General features: G+C 41.7%; 1 protein-coding gene and 1 pseudogene across 1 annotated transcript; one reads left to right on the forward strand and one right to left on the reverse strand.

Moving 5' to 3' along the window:
* Nucleotides 1-1,486: 1,486 nt before the first annotated feature.
* LOC102277305 (olfactory receptor 8S1-like) lies at nt 1,487-5,729 on the forward strand (annotated as a pseudogene).
* An 11,468-nt stretch (nt 5,730-17,197) lies between these two features.
* LALBA (lactalbumin alpha) lies at nt 17,198-18,922 on the reverse strand. The gene is made up of 4 exons (XM_005896365.3): nt 18,790-18,922; nt 18,310-18,468; nt 17,763-17,838; nt 17,198-17,258 (listed from the first exon to the last, which is right to left on the reverse strand). The coding sequence occupies exons 1-4, from the start codon at nt 18,920-18,922 to the stop codon at nt 17,198-17,200; spliced, it is 429 nt and encodes a 142-aa protein (XP_005896427.1).
* Nucleotides 18,923-22,394: the final 3,472 nt, after the last annotated feature.

The raw sequence follows: 22,394 nt of genomic DNA on the forward strand, positions 1-22,394 counted from the left end.
CAACTCTTCTCATGAGGTGGCATCTTCTGAAAGAATGACAAAGTTCAGGGAAGCCCACCAAGTCCTAATCATATCTCTGGCTTTTGCTGGTTAGAAAGGATGCCATTTAGGTATCCTCTACTGAAAGTATCTCTTGTTGGCTGAAAGAGACCAAGTGAAGAAAATTGCCCTTCTCATTCAATTCCATCTTCTTCTAAAACTATCCACTCTGGGAACTTGTGAGTGTACAAGCCATAAACAGTAATTGCATCCTCATTCATCACCCTCCTGAGTCACCCTTTAAGGGGAGAGGGGTGACCATGCTATATTCCTTTGCTCTACACGAAACCCTCTAACTTTTTATTTTATCAGGTGTTCTGTACAGTCTTTTCCTTTGCTTTTTTTTTCCTTTTCCATCTCTGTTATGCACAGAAGGTGGTCCAAATTTGACTTGGCTTCATCCAAATCCCTAGTAGCAACTCACAGAAAAACATGGTCTTCGTGGGCTCTAATGTTAAGTTCTGATGTTATAGTGCAAACAGTGGACATTATAAATTCACAGAAGCCCTTGAGTAACTGATGTGCACAGCCCTTGCCTCCCGTCTAAGGGCTTCCTCTTGCCTGGCTTCCATGAAACCAGACTACTCCTGTGCCAGTTCTGCTTGTGTTGACACAGAAAGGGAGAGGGTTTCCATTTAGTAACAGAGAAACCCAAGGAATGTTGTTCCCAAATTTTTTTAAAATATTTATTATTGTTTATTTATTTGGCTGCACTGGGTCTCAGTTGCAGCAAGCAGGATCTTCAACCTTTGTTTTGTGACATTTCAGATCTTTAGTTACAGCATGTGGGATCTAGTTCCCTGAATAGGGGTTAAACCCAGGCTGCCTGCATTGGGATTGCTGAGTCTCGGCCACTAGACCTTAGAATTTCTAAGCTGGAATGGATTTTAGGAACCATTTGTTTTTCCCAGAATTTTTTTCTTAATGAGAAACCCAAGGAAATTATTCATGAACTTACAGTGACACCGAAAGGTCTTGTGGCATCATCAGCTGTCACAATCCCTCCAGCAATCATTCAAACACACATCACGGACCGTCAAGCAGGATGGTCGGTCAACATCTTTATGGCTTATTCACTATGTCAGGGAACCTTTCTGTGGTTTGAACTCCATTCTTTTTGGAACCAAGAACAGGACTTCGCGGTGGTCTGGAGGCTGTTTACAAATCCCTTCCTTTCCATCTCCAGTCTGAATAATCTTCCTTTCTAAGTTTGATTCTCTATATCTTCCTCCCCACCATCTCCACCTTAGCCCAATAAACCAATAGATTATTGCCCTGAGCTGGGAAGGGTTGATGAGATCTGACATGGCAAGGTTGCCTCTGCTACACGATCTGTCCAGGGTCAGTCCTGAAGCTGACACCTCATCCCCAGCCATGCTCTGAGACTCATAACACATTGGAGAATTATTTCTGTTCTTGTCCTTCTAAAGGGAAACTCCAATGCTCCATGAAAGTTGGGAACACAACCACAGTCATTTTCTCTATTCCCCAAGGACTATCCAATAACACTCACATTCAGGTAGTACTCTTTATAACATTCCTGGTGATTTACCTCCTGATCCTCACAGTGAACCTGCTGATGCTGCTGGTGATCAGGACTGACTCGCACCTCCACACCCCCATGTACTTCTTCCTCAGTCACCTCTCCTTCCCAGATGCTTTCTGTTCCTCAGTCATTGTGCCTAAGCTGCTAGAGAATCTACTTTCCAAGTGGAAGACTATCTCCTTCCTTGAATGTTTCACCCAGATCTCCTTGATCATATTTTCAGGGGGCACTGAAACCCGCCTCCTTTCAGTCATGGCCTGTGACCAGTACCAGGCTGTGTGCCACCCGCTGTCATATGTGGTGACCATGAACAAGAAGGTGTGTGCTGGCCTGGCGGGAGCCCCCTGGGTCATAGGAATGGGGACTGGCCTGCTTAATACCATCCTCCTGTCTCAGCAGCACTTCTGTGGCCCCAACCTTGTCCCCAGTTTTGCCTGTGGGTTTCCTCCAGTGCTCCTGTTGGCCTGTTCTGACCTCTACATGAGCGTTGCCTCCGTTCAGACCACCATAATGGTCCTGGGCCTTAGCAGGTTTGTCCTAGTGCTGGTTTCTTATACCTGTATCATCAAGACAGCCTTGGGAATCAACTCTGCCACAGGTTGGAACAAGACTTCTCTATCTGCTCATCTCATTTTATTGTGATCACCATCCTTTATGGTTCATGAACATTGAGGTATATCATTGCTGAACCTTTGAATATAATGTACAATATTTTCCACTCTAAAGTAACCTTGGTCTATAGATCAAAACATTGCAAAGTAGCAGGAAAAAAATTTTATTGGAACTCAGAAGGCCTGGGCTCCAGTTCCACCTCGGCTGTGGACTAGATGTGTGAATTATTAAAAAAAAAAAATCATTTTCTTTCTGAGATCTCAATTGTCTAATTCTGAAAAATAAGCTTATACAAAGACTGAGGTTTTTCTTGTTTCCATTAAACCATGATTTCAGTTCAGTTCAGTTCAGTTCAGTCACTCAGTCGTGTCCGACTCTTTGCGAACCCATGAATCGCAGCACACCAGGCCTCCCTGTCCATCACCAACTCCCAGAGTTCACCCAAACCCACATCCATTGAGTCAGTGATGCCATCCAGCCATCTCATCCTCTGTTGTCCCCTTTTCCTCCTGCCCCCAATAGCTCCCAGCATCAGAGTCTTTTCCAATGAGTCAACTCTTCCCATGAGGTGGCCAAAGTACTGGAGTTTCAACTTTAGCATCATTCCTTCCAAAGAACACCCAGGACTGATCTCCTTTAGAATGGACTGGTTGGATCTCCTTGCAGTCCAAGGGACTCTCAAGAGTCTTCTCCAACACCACAGTTCAAAAGCATCAATTCTTCGGCACTCAGCTTTCTTTACAGTCCAACTCTCACATCCATATATGACCACTGGAAAAACCATAGCCTTGACTAGACAGACCTTTGTTGGCAAAGTAATGTCTCTGCTTTTCAATATGCTATCTAGGTTGGTCATAACTTTCCTTCCAAGGAGTAAGCATCTTTTAATTTCATGGCTGCAGTCACCATCTGCAGTGATTTTGGAGCCCCAAAAAATAAAGTCTGACACTCTTTCCACTGTTTCCCCATCTATTTCCCATGAAGTGATGGAATCGAATGCCATGATCATTTTCTGAATGTTGAGCTTTAAGCCAACTTTTTCACTCTCCTCTTTCACTTTCATCAAGAGGCTTTTGAGTTCTTCTTCACTTTCTACCATAAGGGTGATGTCATCTGCATATCTGAGGTTATTGATATTTCTCCCAGCAATCTTGATTCCAGCTTGTGCTTCTTCCAGCCCAGCGTTTCTCATGATGTACTCTGCACATAAGTTAAATAAGCAGGGTGACAATATACAGCCTTGACGTACTCCTTTTCCTATTTGGAACCAGTCTGTTGTTCCATGTCCAGTTCTAACTGTCACTTCCTGACCTGCATATAGGTTTCTCAAGAAGCAGGTCAGGTGGTCTGGTATTCCCATCTCTTTCAGAATTTTCCCCAGTTTATTGTGATCCACAAAGTCAAAGGCTTTGGCATAGTCAATAAAGCAGAAATAGATGTTTTTATGGAACTCTCTTGCTTTTTCAATGATCCAGCGGATGTTTGGCAATTTGATCTCTGGTTCCTCTGCCTTTTCTAAAACTAGCTTGAACATCTGGAAGTTCACGGTTCACATATTGCTGAAGCCTGGCTTGGAGAATTTTGAGCATTATTTGGGAGTCATCAAAGGGGAAAATGAAAGTCTTTAGTAGACTTTTATTCAGTGTTGGACAAAAAAATTAAATACATCATCCTTAAAACATGCCATTTCTCTTTCCTACTGGAAGATGATGTTTCCAAAGCTTATTTGTACTGTAACTATTGATTAGCTAGTTACTATACTACAGCTGCTTTACACAATCAAGATCAATTTCAGTATGTATCACACCACAATATAAACACTATTAACCTCATTTTCCAAAAGAACACCGAGTTTCAGGAGTAACCAGGTACCTTACAAAAGCTGCCAGAACAAGCTAGGAATGGAGCCAAAATATAAACTAAGGCTCACTGACTTGGAACCTCAAGCTCTTTTCTACCGTGTTTCTCTCAGACACAAACAGCTCTAGTTGATGGGTCCTTGCTCCCAGGAAACAGAGTAACTAACGGCCTGTGCTCTCTACTAGTGAACTGGAGATGTATTTGCACAAATTGCCCTGAACTTTCCTCACCTGGTTGTTTCTCAGTGCGAAGTAAGGGATGGGAAATGATAAGGTCCAAGAGAGCTCACCTGTCCTGAAGACAAAACTCTTCAGCTCTCTTTTTCTCAGTTTCCTCGTTTGCCATAAGGGGAATGATAAGACTTCTTCCAACCACTTCGAAAAAATGTTAGGAGGGATAAATTTAAAAATAAAAATGACAGTAAAATTAGTATCTTTTTTAACCAAGTACATAAAACCCATGAAGATCATTCCAGTGATAATGACACAATTGCAAAAATAAAATTTGAATGCTTCTTTCAAAAATACTCACAATGACACTTAACAATGTATACCCATGAGGAGAAGACAATGGCACCCCACACCAGTACTCTTGCCTGGCAAATCCCATGGACAGAGGAGCCTGGTAGGCTACAGTCTCTGGGGTCACTAAGAGTCGGACACGACTGAGTGACTTTACTTTCACTTTTCACTTTAATGCATTGGAGAAGGAAATGGCAACCCACTCCAGGATTCTTGCCTGGAGAATCCCAGGGACGGGGGAGCCTGGTGGGCTGCCGTCTATGAGGTCGCACGGAGTCAGACACGACTGAAGCGACTTAACAGCAGCAGCAGCAACATACATCCACAATTTTAATCTTACTATATTGGATTTGTATCTCATGCTAGATACATTTGTATCTTTCACTTTATTTACAAAGCTTGGCTTCTTTCCCAAGTCAAAGACAAATGTGCTAAAAAGGACACAATTTTGGTCCACTAAGCATTATAAAAATAATGGGCTGTGATTCTGAGGTGATTCCCAGAGCCATAAATGGTAGGGAAAAAATGACAACTTTATTAGACTATCATATAGTTTTGTTAGGAACAATCATCACAAGATAAGAGCATGCAGTTGTATATATAAAAGAAGAGGCAAAAATCCTCAGATTATCATCATAACTACTAAGGAAAGACACTTTGAAAACTGTGAAGTGCTATAGAAATGCATGATTTTTTTTTTTTTAGTTTTATTCTAACCTGTAGCACTTAATATGCTGCGGAACTTCCTTTTTCTCCAGGGCAGTTTCTCTAATGTCTTGCATATGATCACTCATGTTAGAGGCATTTGAAAGCAGGAATGACTGACTTCTCACTGATAATAGTCATTTCTAGATGCTTCTACCACTGATAGCTGACAGTCCAGAGGACCATCCTTGCAGAATTTGGGATGGGATGGACCCTGACTGCCCAACAGCATTGTGGCCTTTGTCTGGACCTCATTTTATTCCTTTGTGCAATTCCCTTCAAGGTACATGACTCCAGCTTCCGGCTCAGTCCTGGAGCAAGTCCTATCCTTACAGTACAGTGTGGTGACCCCACTACTGGACCCCCTTATCTACAGTCTGAAGAACCAGGAGGTGAAGGCAGCTCTAAGGAGGATGCTGGCCAGGAAGCCCAGGCTTACCTTCTAAGCCAGGCTCTACTGCCTCCTCATAATAGGAGGAAAATAGCAGGAAAAGTCATGAGAAAGAAGAGGAAACAGAAAGACTTCACTCCTAAGCTATCTCAGCATGAATTCTTCTCCACAACAGAAGTCTTTGTTAGTCTGATCCCTGTGCCCTCCCCAAGTCAAGCAAGATGGGGAAACCTCTAGAGAACTAATGGCACCCATCCACAGGGCACCCATTCACTGCACAAGAAAATCTTCTCAATAAACATATGGAGGATCTTTGAGAAACTAAAAATAGAACCAACATATGATCCAGCAATTCTACTTCTGGGAGCATATCCAAAGTAAATGAAAACATTAACTCAAAAAGATATCTACAACCACCCGTGTTCATAGTAGCATTATCTACAATAGCCAACACATGGAAAGATCCTATGTTTTCTTAATGGATGAATGGATAAAGAAGGCATGGATAAAGCAGTGGAATATTATTCACCCATAAAAATGAGGTAATTCTACCATTCATGATAACATGGATTGACATTGAAAACATTATGCTGGTTTGTCAATTTTATTTATCCTTTCAAAGAACCAGCTTTTGGCACCTCCCAGAATATTGGAAATAAAAGCAAAAATAAACAAATGGGACCTAATTAAACTTAAAAGCTTCTGCACAACAAAGGAAACTATAAGCAAGGTGAAAAGACAGCCTTCAGAATGGGAGAAAATAATAGCAAATGAAGCAACTGACAAACAACTAATCTCAAAAATATACAAGCAACTCCTACAGCTCAATTCCAGAAAAATAAATGACCCAATCAAAAAATGGGCCAAAGAACTAAACAGACATTTTTCCAAAGAAGACATACACATGGCTAACAAACACATGAAAAGATGCTCAACATCACTCATTATCAGAGAAATGCAAATCAAAACCACTATGAGGTACCGTTTCATGCCAGTCAGAATGGCTGCAATCCAAAAGTCTACAAGCAATAAATGCTGGAGAGGGTGTGGAGAAAAGGGAACCCTCTTACACTGTTAGTGGGAATGCAAACTAGTACAGCCACTATGGAGAACAGTGTGGAGATTTCTTAAAAAACTGGAAATAGAACTGCCTTATGATCCAGCAATCCCACTGCTGGGCATACACACTGAGGAAACTAGAATTGAAGGAGACACGTGTACCCCAATGTTCATCACAACACTGTTTATAATATCCAGGACATGGAAGCAACCTAGATGTCCATCAGCAGATGAATGGATAAGAAAGCTGTGGTACATATACACAATGGAGTATTACTCAGCCATTAAAAAGAATACATTTGAATCAGTTCTAATGAGGTGAATGAAACTGGAGCCTATTATACAGAATGAAGTAAGCCAGAAAGAAAGACACCAATACAGTATACTAATGCATATATATGGAATTTAGAAAGATGGTAACAATAACCCTGTATACAAGACAGCAAAAGAGACACTGATGTATAGAACAGTCTTTTGGACTCTGTGGGAGAGGGAGAGGGTGGGATGATTTGGGAGAATGCATTGAAACATGTATAATATCATATATGAAACAAGTCACCAGTCCATGTTCAATGCACGATACTGGATGCTTGGGGCTGGTGCACTGGGACGACCCAAAGGGAGGGTATGGGGAGGGAAGAGGGAGGAGGGTTCAGGAGGGGGAACACATGTATACCTGTGGCAGATTCATTTTGATATATGGCAAAACCAATACAATATTGTAAAGTTTAAAAATTAAATTTAATTTAATTTAAAAAAAGAAAAGAAAACATTATGCTGGGTGAAATGTCAGACAAATGCAATATGATCTCCCTTATTTGCAGAACATGGGGAAAAATCAAACTCATAGAAAACAAATGGTCATCAGAGGTAGAGGGGTGGGAAGAAGGGGGTTTGGAGGAAGGTGATCATAAGGTGATCATAAAATTTCCAGTGTAACATAAGCACTAGGGATGTGATGGACAATGTGACTCTAGTTAACACCATTGTATGATATATAGGAAATCTGTTAAGAGAGTAAATATTAGGGATTTACATCACTAGGAGTAAAGTTTTCCCTTTTTTTACTTCTTTGTTTCTTTATACTTATTTTTATAAGATAATTGATTTTTTTAGATATAGAAAAGAGTTATATTTGAGTCACATTGAGAACTATAGCCCAGAAGACAGCCTCTCAGATAACTCTGAGAAACTGCTCCGTTGAACCATTATTTTTTACACAGTCATTTACATTATCAGAACACAGAACATACATCAAATGTGACGGGGTGTATTCCATCCAGTTTCCAAAAGACACAGGTTAAGTATATAGACAGCGACACAGCAGTGTTAACAGGGAAGAGTCAGTTTTGATTCTTCCATGCTGTATCTGTTTCCTTGGCCACTTTTATTATTATAGTCACACATAATGGCCAGCCTCAGAAAATCCTGCCCCTCAACCTGACTGTTCAGCTCAAGTGCCTTTATTCAAAACCCTGTCCACCTTAGATGACAGGAAGGGAGAAATTAATACACGTCCCTGCCTGAGGCTTGCCAATCTAGGAGGTACTTACAAGGTTAAATGACCTTTTCAATTTGTTTCCTCATCTCCCCCCATCTCTGATCCATAAAAGAACTTGGCATCCAGACCCCAACAATATGGTTATTTTGAGACATTATTCTACCAAGTCATCCTCTTGGTCAGCCAGCTTTCTGAATGAAGTTGTTTTCCTTGCCTTAACACCTCGTCTCTCAGATTCATTGGCCTATTGTGCAGCAAGCAGAGCAAGCTTGGACTCTTTTTAACAGCAGGACCCTAGTGTCTAGGAATGGAACACAATCTTTCAGGGAATGTTAACATGGATGTCATGAGAATGGAGTTTCTTTATCCCTATCTTCAAAACAGACATCATTTACCTTAATGATGAAGCAGACATGCTGTACGTGTTTACAAGCTGTTCAGGTTCACACAAAATTCAGGTTGAACCGTGTATGAGCCAAAATGACTTTCCCATACCTCAGTGTGTGAAAATTTTCTCCATTAGAGGGAACTTTCAGGATTTTCTCAATTAGGAGTTTTGAGATGAAGAATATTGACTGAACCTGTTGCAATACTCATTTATATATGTATATCTAACCATCCTGCTCTACACCTTGCACTTATACAGATTTATGCAGTAATGTATGTCAGCTGTCTCTCCAATAATCTAGAGGTGGGTGGGGAAATAAAGAATATCTTCACAGCTCTACCAGCCATTTCCACAACTATTGCTTTTCCTTTTCATTGCTTACCCTTTTGACCTGTCCCCTTTTGCCTCTCCCTCAATCTTTTACTTTTGTCTATGCACAAAGTAGAAATCTGACCACTAGCAAATTTACCACTTCATTCTGGAAGAGTCCCATCTTAGTACTGAGACCCAGCTCCTCCTGTGTTCCCATACCAAATACTGCCTGACAAAATCTAGAGGTCCAGAGTAACTTGGAAAGAAATGAAAATCAGTATATCTCCTCCTGTCTTTGTCCTTAACTATCAACACCTAAAATAGAACATAGCAAATAGCAAATCCTCAGTAACTATTTGTTGATTATGGAGTGAGTGATGGAATGAATGGTGGATCTGTCTGAGCAGTCCTGTCTCTTACATGATCCTAGAAAACAGAAGGAACTATTCACATTTAAAGTGTAAGTCTTGGGAAATGGAAGACAGAGCTGTGATATTTAGCAATCACACAGAAACACAGGACTTAAAAGGTCTTATTGAGTTCTGGCTCATCACATCCATTTTAAACAAGGAACTAATATTCAGAAAGTTAATATACACTGAAGTTGAAGTTTAAAATAAACACATTCACCTAAATAAATAAATAAAATTTTAAAATAAAGTGTAAGTCTTGACAGCAAAGCCCAGGCTAACAGATTCTGTATCCCCAGTGTCTAGTAGATACTATCACTTAATTGACTCTCAATTAGTGTGCAAAATAAAAAAGAATGAATGAGATTGAAGGAAGTGAGAGAAGGAATATATGAAAAAATCATTTAATTTTGTCCTGTAAAATTCCTGCCTTCATGACAATATAGATGTCAGAGAAAAGTAGCATGGAGGAGAGATCAGGACAGGAAGGGAGAAAAAAGTCCATATTTTGGGACGCCAACCTGGGTCATCCTCACAGAGCTCACTGAATTGTGTGCAGTCTGGCCACCCTGCCCTGAGTATAAGAAAAAAAAGCTGAGCATAAGAACTACCACCCACCTGAGCCCAGACCACTTCAGATCTCTGTCTGCTTCAAGATCTGTTCCACAGGATAGAAAACCCAGAAATAAGCCCATGCACCTATGGCCAATTAATCTATGACAAAGGAGGCAAGACTACACAATGTTAGAAAGACAGTCTCTTCAACAATGGTGCTGGGGAAACTGGACAGCCACATGTAAAAAAAAAAAAAAATTAAATTAAATTATTCTTTAACTCCATACACAAAAATAAGCTCAAAATGGATTAAAGAGCTAAAGGTGAGACCAGACACAATTAACTCTTGGAGGAAAACACAGGCAGAACACTGTCTGACATAAATCACAGCAAGAGATTTTTTGATCCATCTCCTGGAACAACAGAAATAACAACAAAAATACACAAATGGGACCTACTTAAACTCAAAAGGTTTTGCACAGCAAAGAAAACAATAAACAAAACAAAAAGACAACCCACAGACTGGGAGAAAATATTTGCAAATGATGTGACTAATAAGGGATGAGTTTCTAAAATGTACAAACAGCTTATGATGCTTCAGTTCAATTCAGTCAGTCGCTCAGTCGTGTCTGACTCTTTGCGACCCAATGAATCGCAGCACGCCAGGCCTCCCTGTCCATCACCAACTCCCGGAGTTCACTCAGACTCATGTCCATCGAATCAGTGATTCCATCCAGCCATCTCATCCTCTGTCATCCCCTTCTCCTCCTGCCTCCAATCCCTCCAAGCATCAGAGTCTTAACTCTTCGCATGAGGAGGCCAAAGTACTGGAGCTTCAGCTTTAGCATCATTCCTTCCAAAGAAATCCCAGGGCTGATCTCCTTCAGAATGGACTGGTTGGATCTCCTTGCAGGCCAAGGGACTCTCAAGAGTCTTCTCCAACACCACAGTTCAAAAGCATCAATTCTTCGGCGCTCAGCCTTCTTCACAGTCCAACTCTCACATCCATACATGACCACTGGAAAAACCATAGCCTTGACTAGACAGACCTTTGTTGGCAAAGTAATGTCTCTGCTTTTCAATATGCTGTCTAGGTTGGTCATAACTTTCCTTCTAAGGAGTAAGTGTCTTTTAATTTCATGGCTGCAGTCACCATCTGCAGTGATTTTGGAGCCCAAAAAAATAAAGTCTGACACTGTTTCCACTGTTTCCCCATCTATTTCCCATGAGGTGATGGGACCAGATGCCATGATCTTCATTTTCTGAATGTTGAGCTTTAAGCCAACTTTTTCACTCTCCACTTTCACTTTCATCAAGAGGCTTTTGAGTTCCTCTTCACTTTCTGCCATAAGGGTGGTGTCATCTGCATATCTGAGGTTATTGATATTTCTCCTGGCAATCTTGATTCCAGCTTGTGATGGGCAGAAGACCTGAACTGACGTTTCTCCAAAGAGGACATACAGGTGGCCAATGGGTACGTGAAAAGATGTTCAATGTCACTAGTTAGTAGAGAAATGCAAATTAAAACTACAATGACATATCACCTCACACTGGTCAGAATGGCTATCACCAAAAAATCCACAAACAACAAATGCTGGAGACGGTGGAGAGAAAAGGGAAACCTCCTACACTGTTGGTGGGAATATAAATCAGTACAGCCACTAGGAAATACAATATGGAGGTTCCTAAAACACCAATACAGTATACTAATGCATATATATGGAATTTAGAAAGATGGTAACGACAACCTTGTATGCAAGACAGCAAAAGAGACACAGATGTATAGAACAGTCTTTTGGACTCTGTCGGCTGGGGGGATGATTTAGGAGAATGGCATTAAAACATGTATAATATCATATAAGAAATGAATCGCCAGTCCAGGTTTGATGCAGGATACAGGAAGCTTGGGGCTGGTGCACTGGGATGACCCAGAGGGATGGTATGGGGAGGGAGGTGGGAAGGGGGTTCAGGATGGGGAACATGTGTATACCCATGGCAGATGCATGTTGATATATGGCAAAACCAATACAATATTGTAAAGCAAAAATAATAATAATAAATTTTTTAAAAAAAAACTAAAAATAGAGCTACCATATGACCCTGCAATCCCACTCCTGGGCATATACCATGAAAAAAACATCATCCAAAAAGATGCATGCACCCCGGTGTTTACTGCAGCACTGTTTGCAATGGCCAAGACATGGAGCCAACATAGATGCCCCCCATCAGAGGAATGGATAAAGAAGACGTGGTACATATATAGAATGGAATATTACTCAGGCATTAAATAGACTGAAACAATGCTGTTTGCAATAACATGGATGGACCTAGAGAGTGTCATACTAAGTGAAGTAAGTCAGACAAAGAGAAATATCATATGAAATCCTTTATATGTGGAATCTAAAAATAAGTGATACAAATCAGAAAGAGATTCATAGACTTAGAAAACAAACTTACAGTTGCTCAGGGGGAAGGGATAGTTAGGGAGTTTGGGGAGGTCATGTACACACTGCTATATTCAAAATGGATGACCAACAAGGAGCTATTATATAGCACACGGAACTATACTCAATGTTATGTGCCAGCCTGGATGGAAGCAGGGTTTGGGGGAGAATGGATGCATGTATACATATAGCTGAGTCCCTTCACTGCTCACCTGAAACTACCACAACATTGCTAATCAGCTATACCTAAATACAAAATAAAAAGTCTAAAATTGGGGGGGGGGGAAGACTTGTTCCAGGCCTAGAGGAAGAAGTAGTTGGAGAATGCAGAAAAAATGACTCGGCTGCCACCTCAATCTCTCATTCAGCTCCAAAGAGAGTTCTCAAAAAGAGAACAATAGCAATTGCTCTACTCAAAGGCTGACAAGCCTGCAGCAGTCAAGACCACTTCCACGCGGGCTCCCTGGTTTCTATCTATTGTCAATCCGTTGAGCCTAGGCTAAGATCCTCTCTGCAATTGTCAATTTCCTTTGGCAAAGCCCTCTGAAAATCATGGCCTCATATACAGTACACTCACAAGTGAGATTTCCAAGATGAAAATATTGAAGGCCAGGGATATGGAACTAAATGAAACAGTCCCAACTTTAGTTAAATTTCTGGTCTGCCCATCTGATGAAGCTGGTCCTTCACCTTTTCCAGACGAATTTAACTCAGATGACCATTATATCTAATACTGTGGGCAGGAATCCCTTAGAAGAAAGGGAGTAGCCATCATAGTCAACAAAAGAGTCCGAAATGCAGTACTTGGATGCAATCTCAAAAACGACAGAATGATCTCTGTTCATTTCCAAGGCAAACCATTCAATATCATGGTAATCCAAGCCTGTGCCCCAACCAGTAAGGCTGAAGAAGCTGAGGTTGAATGGTTCTATGAAGACCTACAAGACCTTTTAGAATTAACACCCAAAAAAGATGTCCTTTTCATTATAGGGGACTGGAATGCAAAAGTAGGAAGTCAAGAAACACCAGGAGTAAAAGGCAAATTTGGCCTTGGAGTACAGAATGAAGCAGGGAAAAGGATAATAGAGTTTTGTGAAGAGAATGCACTGGTCATAACAAACACCCTCTTCCAAAAACACAAGAGAAGACTCTACACAAGGACATCACCAGATGGCCAACACCGAAATCAGATTGATTATACTCTTTACAGCCAACGATGGAGAAGCTCTATACAGTTAGCAAAAACAAGACTGCGAGCTGACTGTGGCTCAGATCATGAACTCCTTACTACCAAATTCAGACTTAAATTGAAGAAGTGGGGAAACCACTAGACCATTCAGGTATGACCTAAATCAAATCCCTTATGATTATACAGTGGAAGTGAGAAATAGATTTAAGGGACTAGATCTGACAGACAGAGTGCCTGATGAACTATGAACGGAGGTTCGTGACACTGTACAGGAAACAGGGATCAAGACCATCCCCAAGAATAAGAAATGCAAAAAGGCAAAATGGCTGTCTGAGGAAGCCTTACAAATAGCTGTGAAAAGAAGAAAAGTGAAAAGCAAAGGAGAAAAGGAAAGACATAAGCATCTGAATGCAGAGTTCCAAAGAACAGCAAGGAGAGACAAGAAAGCCTTCCTCAGTGATCAGTGCAAAGAAATAGAGGAAAACAACAGACTGGGAAAGACTAGCGATCTCTTCAAGAAAATTAGAGATACCAAGGGAACATTTCATGCAAAGATGGGCTCGATAAAGGACAGAAATGGTATGGACCTAACAGAAGCAGAAGATATTAAGAAGAGGTGGCAAGAATACACAGAAGAACTGTACAAAAAAGCTCTTCACAACCCAGATAATCACGATGATATGATCACTCACCTAGAGCCAGACATCCTGGAATGTGAAGTCAAGTGGGCCTTAGAAAGCATCACTATGAACAAAGCTAGTGGAGGTGATGGAATTCCAGTTGAGCTATTTCAAATCCTAAAAGATGATGCTGTGAAAGTGCTGCACTCAATATACCAGCAAATTTGGAAAACTCAGCAGTGGCCACAGGACTGGAAAAGGTCAGTTTTCATTCCAGTCCCAAAGAAAGGCAATGCCAAAGAATGCTCAAACTACCACACAATTGCACTCATCTCACACACTAGTAAAGTAATGCTCCAAATTCTCCAAGCCAGGCTTCAGCAATATGTGAACCGTGAACTTCCAGATGTTCAAGCTGGTTTTAGAAAAGGCAGAGGAACCAGAGATCAAATTGCCAACATCTGCTGGATCATCAAAAAAGAAAGAGTTCCAGAAAAACATCTATTTCTGCTTTATTGACTATGCCAAAGCCTTTGACTGTGTGGATCACAATAAACTGTAGAAAATTCTGAAAGAGATGGGAATACCAGAGCACCTGACCTGCCTCTTTAGAAACCTATATGCGGGTCAGGAAGCAACAGTTAGAACTGGACATGGAATAGTCGACTGGTTCCAAATAGGAAAAGGAGTACGTCAAGGATGTATATTGTGTATATTGTGGCTGTATACTGCTTATTTAACTTCTATGCAGAGTACATCATGAGAAACACTGGGCTGAAAGAAGCACAGGCTGGAGTCAAGGTTGCTGGGAGAAATATCAATAACCTCCGATATGCAGATGACACCACCCTTATGGCAGAAAGTGAAGAGGAACTCAAAAGCCTCTTGATGAAAGTGAAAGAGGAGAGTGAAAAAGTTGGCTTAAAGCTCAACATTCAGAAAATGAAGATCATGGCATCCAGTCCCATCACTTCATGGCAAATAGATGGGGAAACAATGGAAACAGTTAGAGATTTTACTTTTGAGGGCTCAAAATCACTGCAGATGGTGATTGCAGCCATGAAATTAAGTCAATTACTCCTTGGAAGGAAAGTTATGACCAACCTAGGTAGCATGTTAAAAAGCAGAGACATTACTTTGCCAAAAAAGGTCCATCTAGTCAAGGCTATGGTTTTTCCAGTGGTCATGTATGGATGTGAGAGTTGGACTCAAAGAAAGCTAAGCGCTGAAGAATTGATGCTTTTGAACTGTGGTGTTGGAGAAGACTCTTGAGAGTCCCTTGGACTGCAAGGAGATCCAACCAGTCCATCCTAAAGATCAGTCCTGGGTGTTCATTAGAAGGACTAATGTTGAAACTGATACTCCAGTACTTTGGCCACCTGATACGAAGAGCTGACTCATCTGAAAAGACCCTGATGCTGGGAAAGATTGAGGGCAGGAGGAGAAGGGGACGATAGAGAATGAAATGGTTGGATGGCGTCACTGACTCAATGGACATGAGTTTGGAGTTGGTGATGGGCAGGTGGGTCTTGTGCGCTGCGGTTCATGGGGTTGCAAAGAGTTGGACATGACTGAGTGACTGAACTGAACTGAAGTGATGCCTTCCTGAGACTGTAACTGAAGCATATAATAAGGAGATGTGTGCGTTTAGTTGGTGGAATGGTCATTCAATCCTACCCTCCCATATACAACTGTGAACAGAGATTATTCTAAAACCTTGTAGACTTGGGGAAAAACATTTTGTCCCATAATTAGGGAAGGAATAGCATACAGTACCCCTGGGAGATGTGTCACATTGTGTTCAAATTCAGACTAAAATCATATGATGAATACCAAGTTATTTCCTGAGAGTTCGTTTTCATAAGTGTAAGAGAGGGATGTCCTGTTCACTGCTCGACAGGGCCTATATGTCCCTAAAAAGATTATGGCAGCTTCATTTGGGAGCTGCTCGTCTCTGAGACAAGACAAATATAGTCTGAATGCCAAAAGGCCCAGTGGGTATAGAGGTAAGAGGAGGGAATTAGAAGATATTGACAGTTTTCTAACCTCTCTAATGATACTTGTGACACTATATCTTGTATTATGTTGCTGTTGTTGTTGCTGCTCAGTCACTATGTCATGTCTGAGTCTTTGTGACCCCATGGACTGCAGCCCACCAGGACTCCCTGTCCCCCACCATCTCCCAGTGTTTGCCCAAGTCCATGTCCATTGAATCTTGTATTATAACTATTTATTAATGTTTGTAGTATACTAGTTTAGGTAAGCAGAGAAGGCAATGGCACCCCACTCCAGTACTCTTGCCTGGAAAATCCCATGGATGGAGGAGCCTGGTAGGCTGCAGTCCATGGGGTCGCTGAGTCAGACACGACTGAGCGACTTCACTTTCACTTTTCACTTTCATGCACTGGAGAAGGAAATGGCAACCCACTCCATTGTTCTTGCCTGGAGAATTCCAGGGACATGGGAGCCTTGTGGGCTACTGTCTATGGGGTCACACAGAGTCGGACACAACTGAAGTGACTTAGCAGCAGTTTAGGTAAGAGATGCTTTTAGTCAACTTTGGATCCCCTCCATAGCTCTTTAAATTATGCTAGGCGATCAATAAAACTCTGTTGAATTGAATTAATACAGAAAGTAATCTCCATCTTTGAGTTGTTATAAGTTCAGCCTCTCTATCCTCTTTAGTAGAGATGAAGGGGTCTGTGACCCATGGCCAGGTCTACCTACTCACCCTATTTCCTCCCTCTCCCACCAGGAAGAAAATACAGCCAGCCACTCAAAATCAGGCTTTTTATTCAGGACAAAAGTGGAATATGTACTGTTGCATTAAAAGTGCCATCAGGGACATCGAGCAAGGGTCAAAAGTCCAGAGCGCCATTCATGCACCCCTGGAGATTAGTCCTTACATGTCCATTGTCACTACAGGGCCCAGGGCTCAGAGACGAGTTAGCTTCAAGGGGGTACAAAGAAGCAAAACGAGGTAGCCACAGGGCAGAGGAGTTCCAGGAACAGAAAGAGGACAGAAGCAGCAAAGACAGCAGGTGTTCACAACTTCTCACAGAGCCACTGATCCAGCTTCTCAGAACAGAGTGCTTTATGGGCCAACCTGATCATGAAGAAGGAGACAAGGCAAATTACTGACAGGATCTTGGTTAGATTTACATCTAGCTTTATCCCCAGGAAGGCTGAGGTGGAAGACTGTGGGTGAAAATTACAGACAGACTTTCCTAGCCACATGGCTAGAGACACTGAGCCACTTAGTGGAGTAAGGTCCATTTTTTAAAACTCCAAGAAAATTGTGGGGCAGTGGTCAAAGGGCGTGCCTTAGGATGTAGGACTGAACAAGTAGAATTAGATGTTCAAGTCCTGGTGAAGGAAATCCTGGATCTCAGCCCTCTATTAGGGAACCCTAGGTAGGAAAATTGCTAACGGGAGTGAAGTAAGTGAAGCTTCAAAATTGGAAACCAGAGTCTGCTTGATGATTTTTGTTTTTAAGATTACATTCTAGCTTAAAAGACCAGGAAATAGAGAGAAAGGAGTATAGTGCTGGGACGAAAGGACTGAGAAGAAAGAGAGGAAAGATTAAGTGAAAAATAGAGAGGCGACTCACCAGTAGTTAATTCCTACTTTATCCAGAATCTTCTTGACACACATAATGTCATCAGTAAGATCATCATCCAGGAACTCTGGCAGGAGTTATAGGTGGAAAAAATGAGAGAGCTAAGTATTACCCAGAAGGATAATGAATTTCCCTCTTCTCTGGTTTTCTCTGAACTAGAGGCTTATGCCTGTTGCCTTCTGGGTGAGAAATTTAATACAGTAATGCCTATCCCTAGGTAAGGACTCCCTTCTCTTCTCTGGGGCAGCTCCTTAGGAATTATCAACTTCATCAACCAACTTAGTCTGAAAATACAGGGTATTATACATCAAGATCCCCAAACAGCTCAGGTCACCTACCCATGAACTTTAAGAAACTGTCTGGGGATTTAGTGTTAATGAAAAATTCTAAGAGCCTCTTACTCGGTATTATCAAGTCCCACAGTTAATTTGGAGTCCAAGACAGTGAAGCCAGAGGTGTGCTTCATACCAAAAAAAGAGGTTATCCCAGGAGTAGGTTTCAGAAAAACACAGGAACAGAGTAAAAAGAAGTTACTCACTGTCACAGGAGATGTTACAGATGTTGCTTGAGTGAGGGTTCTGATCGTCTTTGCACCAAATTTTATTATTTATCTGGAAGAGTCCATATTCTGTGCTGTCATTGTTTTGTACTATGGCTTGTGTGTCATAACCACTGGTATGAAACGTGGTACAGACCCCTGAAAGAAAGATGAAAAAGATATTTCACAAGGATGTTCATGTATAGCATAAATGAGGACCTGTATTCCCAGACCGAAAAAGGGTCTCCAACCAATCTCCAAATATGGCAGACCACAGAGTATCTTGATAAGGTGAAAAGAGTTCCAAAGGATCAGACAATGGGAAAAAGGAGAGATAGATAAATAAATGTAATAAAAGAGTAAACAAATAAGAGAATTGTTTGATAATTAAAAGTAGAGGGGAAAAAGAGGATGAAGAGAATGGAGGGAAAGAGTGAAGAGGATGAATTATGGGACAAAGCAAAATAGCAGGGAACTCACATTCAGGCAAACTGACACCTCCGTAGCCCTTCAAGTCTTTCAGCTCCCGGAACACCTCACATTTTGTTAACTGTTCAGCCTGGGTGGCATGGAATAGGATGCCTACCAGGAGCAGAGAGACAAAGGACATCATTTTGGTTACCCCCCAAGATCCTGAAATGGGATCACCACACTGCTCACCTCCTTTTATTTGTGGAAAAAGCCTCAGGGGCCCTGGCATCAAGCCTTACATCCAGGAAGAGGATGACGAGAGAGGCCAGTAAAACCAACAAAGAAACATTGAGCTTCCTTCAGTAATTTCACCCCACTTTTCCTTTCCTCCCCAGAATCTCTAGTCCATACTAGGTATTGTTACCTGCCCAAAGAGTGTTACAAACATGATCCTGTTTCCCATTTGGCTTTATTTATGCTGTTTCTGGTAGTGTTGGTTCTAGGAAGCAAGATGTGCCCAACCTACTTCAGGAACAAAGGGGGCCTCAGGGGTAATACAAGTGAAGCAATCAGAAAATGCACAAAGGGTCCACGGCCAACTCCTCCTTCCCCTTAGAGACATACAGAATATGGGAAAGGACTGTACATCATCATATGTCATGGCCCACTCAACCCAGGCATGAAACAAAAGAAGTGTCCCTTGATATCTTGGTTCCTTGTTGAGTGGTCAGGAGTAGAAACAGAATATGACCACAGAGACTGAGAATCACATATAACTTAGATCCAGAGACTTTCTATTTCACAAAAATGGAGAACTTGAAAAGTGTGTATGACAGTATCTAGCTGCCCTCTGAGATGCTATCAGCCTCCCCGTCCCCAACCACCAATACCACTAAATAGCCAGATACCACATTGTAAATCTAAAACTAACAACTTGCAATAAATGTGTTCATAAATATATAAGCTTGTAGACAGCCTCAGAGTAGGCCACAGAAGGTTAAAAAAGAGTGACCCAACCTTGTTGGGAAAGGTGGGAAAACTGGACTTTAAGCACTTTAATATTGGAGTAGTATCCACCTGGTAGTTCAGCTGGTGAAGAATCCACCTGAAATGCAGGAGACTCCAGTTCAATTCCTGGGACGGAAGATCCCCTGGAGAAGGAATAGGCTACCCACTCCAGTATTCTTGGGCTTCCCTGGTGGCTCAGATGGTAAAGAATCTTTCTGCAATGCAGGAGACCCTGCATTGAACCTTCACTTCACTTCACCTCACAGGTGTATACTGTACTGTGCTGTGCTTAGTTGCTCAGTTGTGTTCGACTCTTTGCAATCCCATGGACTGTAGCTTACAAGGCTCCTCTGTCCATGGAATTTTCCAGGCAAGAGTACTAGAGTGGGTTGCCATTTCCTTCTCCAGGGGATCTTCCCAAGCCAGGGATCGAACCCAGATCACCCACATTGCAGGCAGACACTTTACCATCTGAGCCACCAGGGAAGCCCCACAATATACACCTAGAGCCTATAAAACAAGATTCTGAACCTGAGCTTTAAGATCAGTGTCCTGGAACATGTAGAGTTTAGGATACTAGTTCTAAATGGTTCCTTCAAATTGCTGGCATCAAGCTTCATGCTATATAACCAATATATTGGTTATATATTGGTTATAACGGCTATAACGAATAGCTGTTAGCTTCTTGTATGCCAGGGCTCATTCTCTCTACATCAGTCTCTAAAGCCTGATTTCTTATATTGCAGTGGGTACCCATCCTAAGTAAATAATTTAAGACTTCCAAACTAAAGGTATTCTAAACTTTTATATCCTACAACTCTTCAGAATCAGGGCAAACTCTTCCTCTTTTTTATCCTATATTCTGTATCATGGATTACACTATCAGTTCAGTTCAGTCACTCAGTAATGTCCAACTCTTTGCAACCCCATGGACTGCAGCACGCCAGGCTTCCCTGCCCATTACCAACTCCTGGAGCTTGCTCAAACTCATGTCCATCGAGTTGGTGATTCCATCCAACTCTTCCATCCTCTGTCATCCCTTCTCCTCCTGCCTTCAATCTTTCCCAGTATCAGGGTCTTATCACATGAGTCAGTTCTTCACATCAGGTGGCCAAAGTATTGGAGCTCCAACTTCAGCATCAGTCCTTCCAATGACCACCCAGGACTGATCTCCTTTAAGATGGACTGGTTGGATCTCCTTGCAGTCCAAGGGACTCTCAAGAGTCTTCTCCAACACCACAGTTCAAAAGCATCAATTCTTCAGCACTCAGCTTTCTTTATAGTCTAATTCTTACATCCATACATAACTACTGGAAAAACCATAGCCTTGACTAGACGGACCTTTGTTGGCAAAGTAATGTCTCTGCTTTTGAATATGCTATCTAGGTTGGTCATAACTTTTCTTCCAAGGAGTAAGCATCTTTTAATTTCATGGCTGCAGTCACCATCTGCAGTGATTTTGGAGCCCCAAAAAATAAAGTCTGACACTGTTTCCACTGTTTCCCCATCTATTTCCCATAAAGTGATGGGACCAGATGCCATGATCTTCGTTTTCTGAATGTTGAGCTTTAAGCCAACTTTTTCACTCTCCACTTTCACTTTCATCAAGAGGCTTTTGAGTTCCTCTTCACTTTCTGCCATAAGGGTGGTGTCATCTGCATATCTGAGCTTATTGATATTTCTCCCGGCAATCTTGATTCCAGCTTGTGTTTCTTCCAGCCCAGCATTTCTCATGATGTACTTTGCATAGAAGTTAAATAAGCAGGGTGACAATATACAGCCTTGACGTACTCCTTTTCCTATTTGGAACCAGACTGTTGTTCCATGTCCAGTTCTAACTGTTGCTTCCTGACCTGCATATAGGTTTCTCAAGAGGCAGGTCAGGTGGTCTGGTATCCCCATCTCTTTCAGAATTTTCCCCAGTTTATTGTGATCCACACAGTCAAAGGCTTTGGCATAGTCAATAAAGCAAAAATAGATGTTTTTCTGGAACTCTCTTGCTTTTTCAATGATCCAGTGCATGTTGGCAATTTAATCTCTGGTTCCACTGTCTTTCCTAAAACCAGCTTGAACATCTGGAAGTTCACGGTTCACATATTGCTGAAGCCTGGCTTGGAGAATTTTGAGCATTACTTTACTAGCATGTGAGATGAGTGCAATTGTGCTGTGGGTGTGACTGGTGATAGAAGCAAGGTCCAATGCTGTAAAGAGCAATATTGCATAGGAACCTGGAATGTCAGGTCCATGAATCAAGGCAAATTGGAAGTGGTCAAACAAGAGATGGCAAGAGTGAATGTCGACATTCTAGGAATCAGCGAACTAAAATGGACTGGAATGGGTGAATTTAACTCAGATGACCATTATATCTAATACTGTGGGCAGGAATCCCTTAGAAGAAATGGAGTAGCCATCATGGTCAACAAAAGAGTCCGAAATGCAGTACTTGGATGCAATCTCAAAAACGACAGAATGATCTCTGTTCATTTCCAAGACAAACCATTCAGTATCACAGTAATCCAAGTCTATGCCCCAACCAGTAATGCTGAAGAAGCTGAAGTTGAACGGTTCTATGAAGACCTACAAGACCTTTTAGAATTAACACCCAAAAAAGAGGTCCTTTTCATTATAGGGGACTGGAATGCAAAAGTAGGCAATCAAGAAACACC

Source organism: Bos mutus, chromosome 5, assembly GCF_027580195.1.
Source record: "Bos mutus isolate GX-2022 chromosome 5, NWIPB_WYAK_1.1, whole genome shotgun sequence".
Lineage (NCBI taxonomy): Eukaryota > Metazoa > Chordata > Mammalia > Artiodactyla > Bovidae > Bos > Bos mutus.

Excerpts from the sequence above, each read along its gene's own strand:
- LALBA (XM_005896365.3), bottom strand. The coding sequence starts at position 18,922 with ATGATGTCCTTTGTCTCTCTGCTCCTGGTAGGCATCCTATTCCATGCC. Across the intron at positions 18,469-18,789 it reads AGGTGTCAGTTTGCCTGAAT|GGGTCTGTACCACGTTTCAT; the intron begins GTGAGTTCCCTG and ends TCTTTCTTTCAG. Across the intron at positions 17,839-18,309 it reads CTGTAACATCTCCTGTGACA|AGTTCCTGGATGATGATCTT; the intron begins GTGAGTAACTTC and ends AACTCCTGCCAG.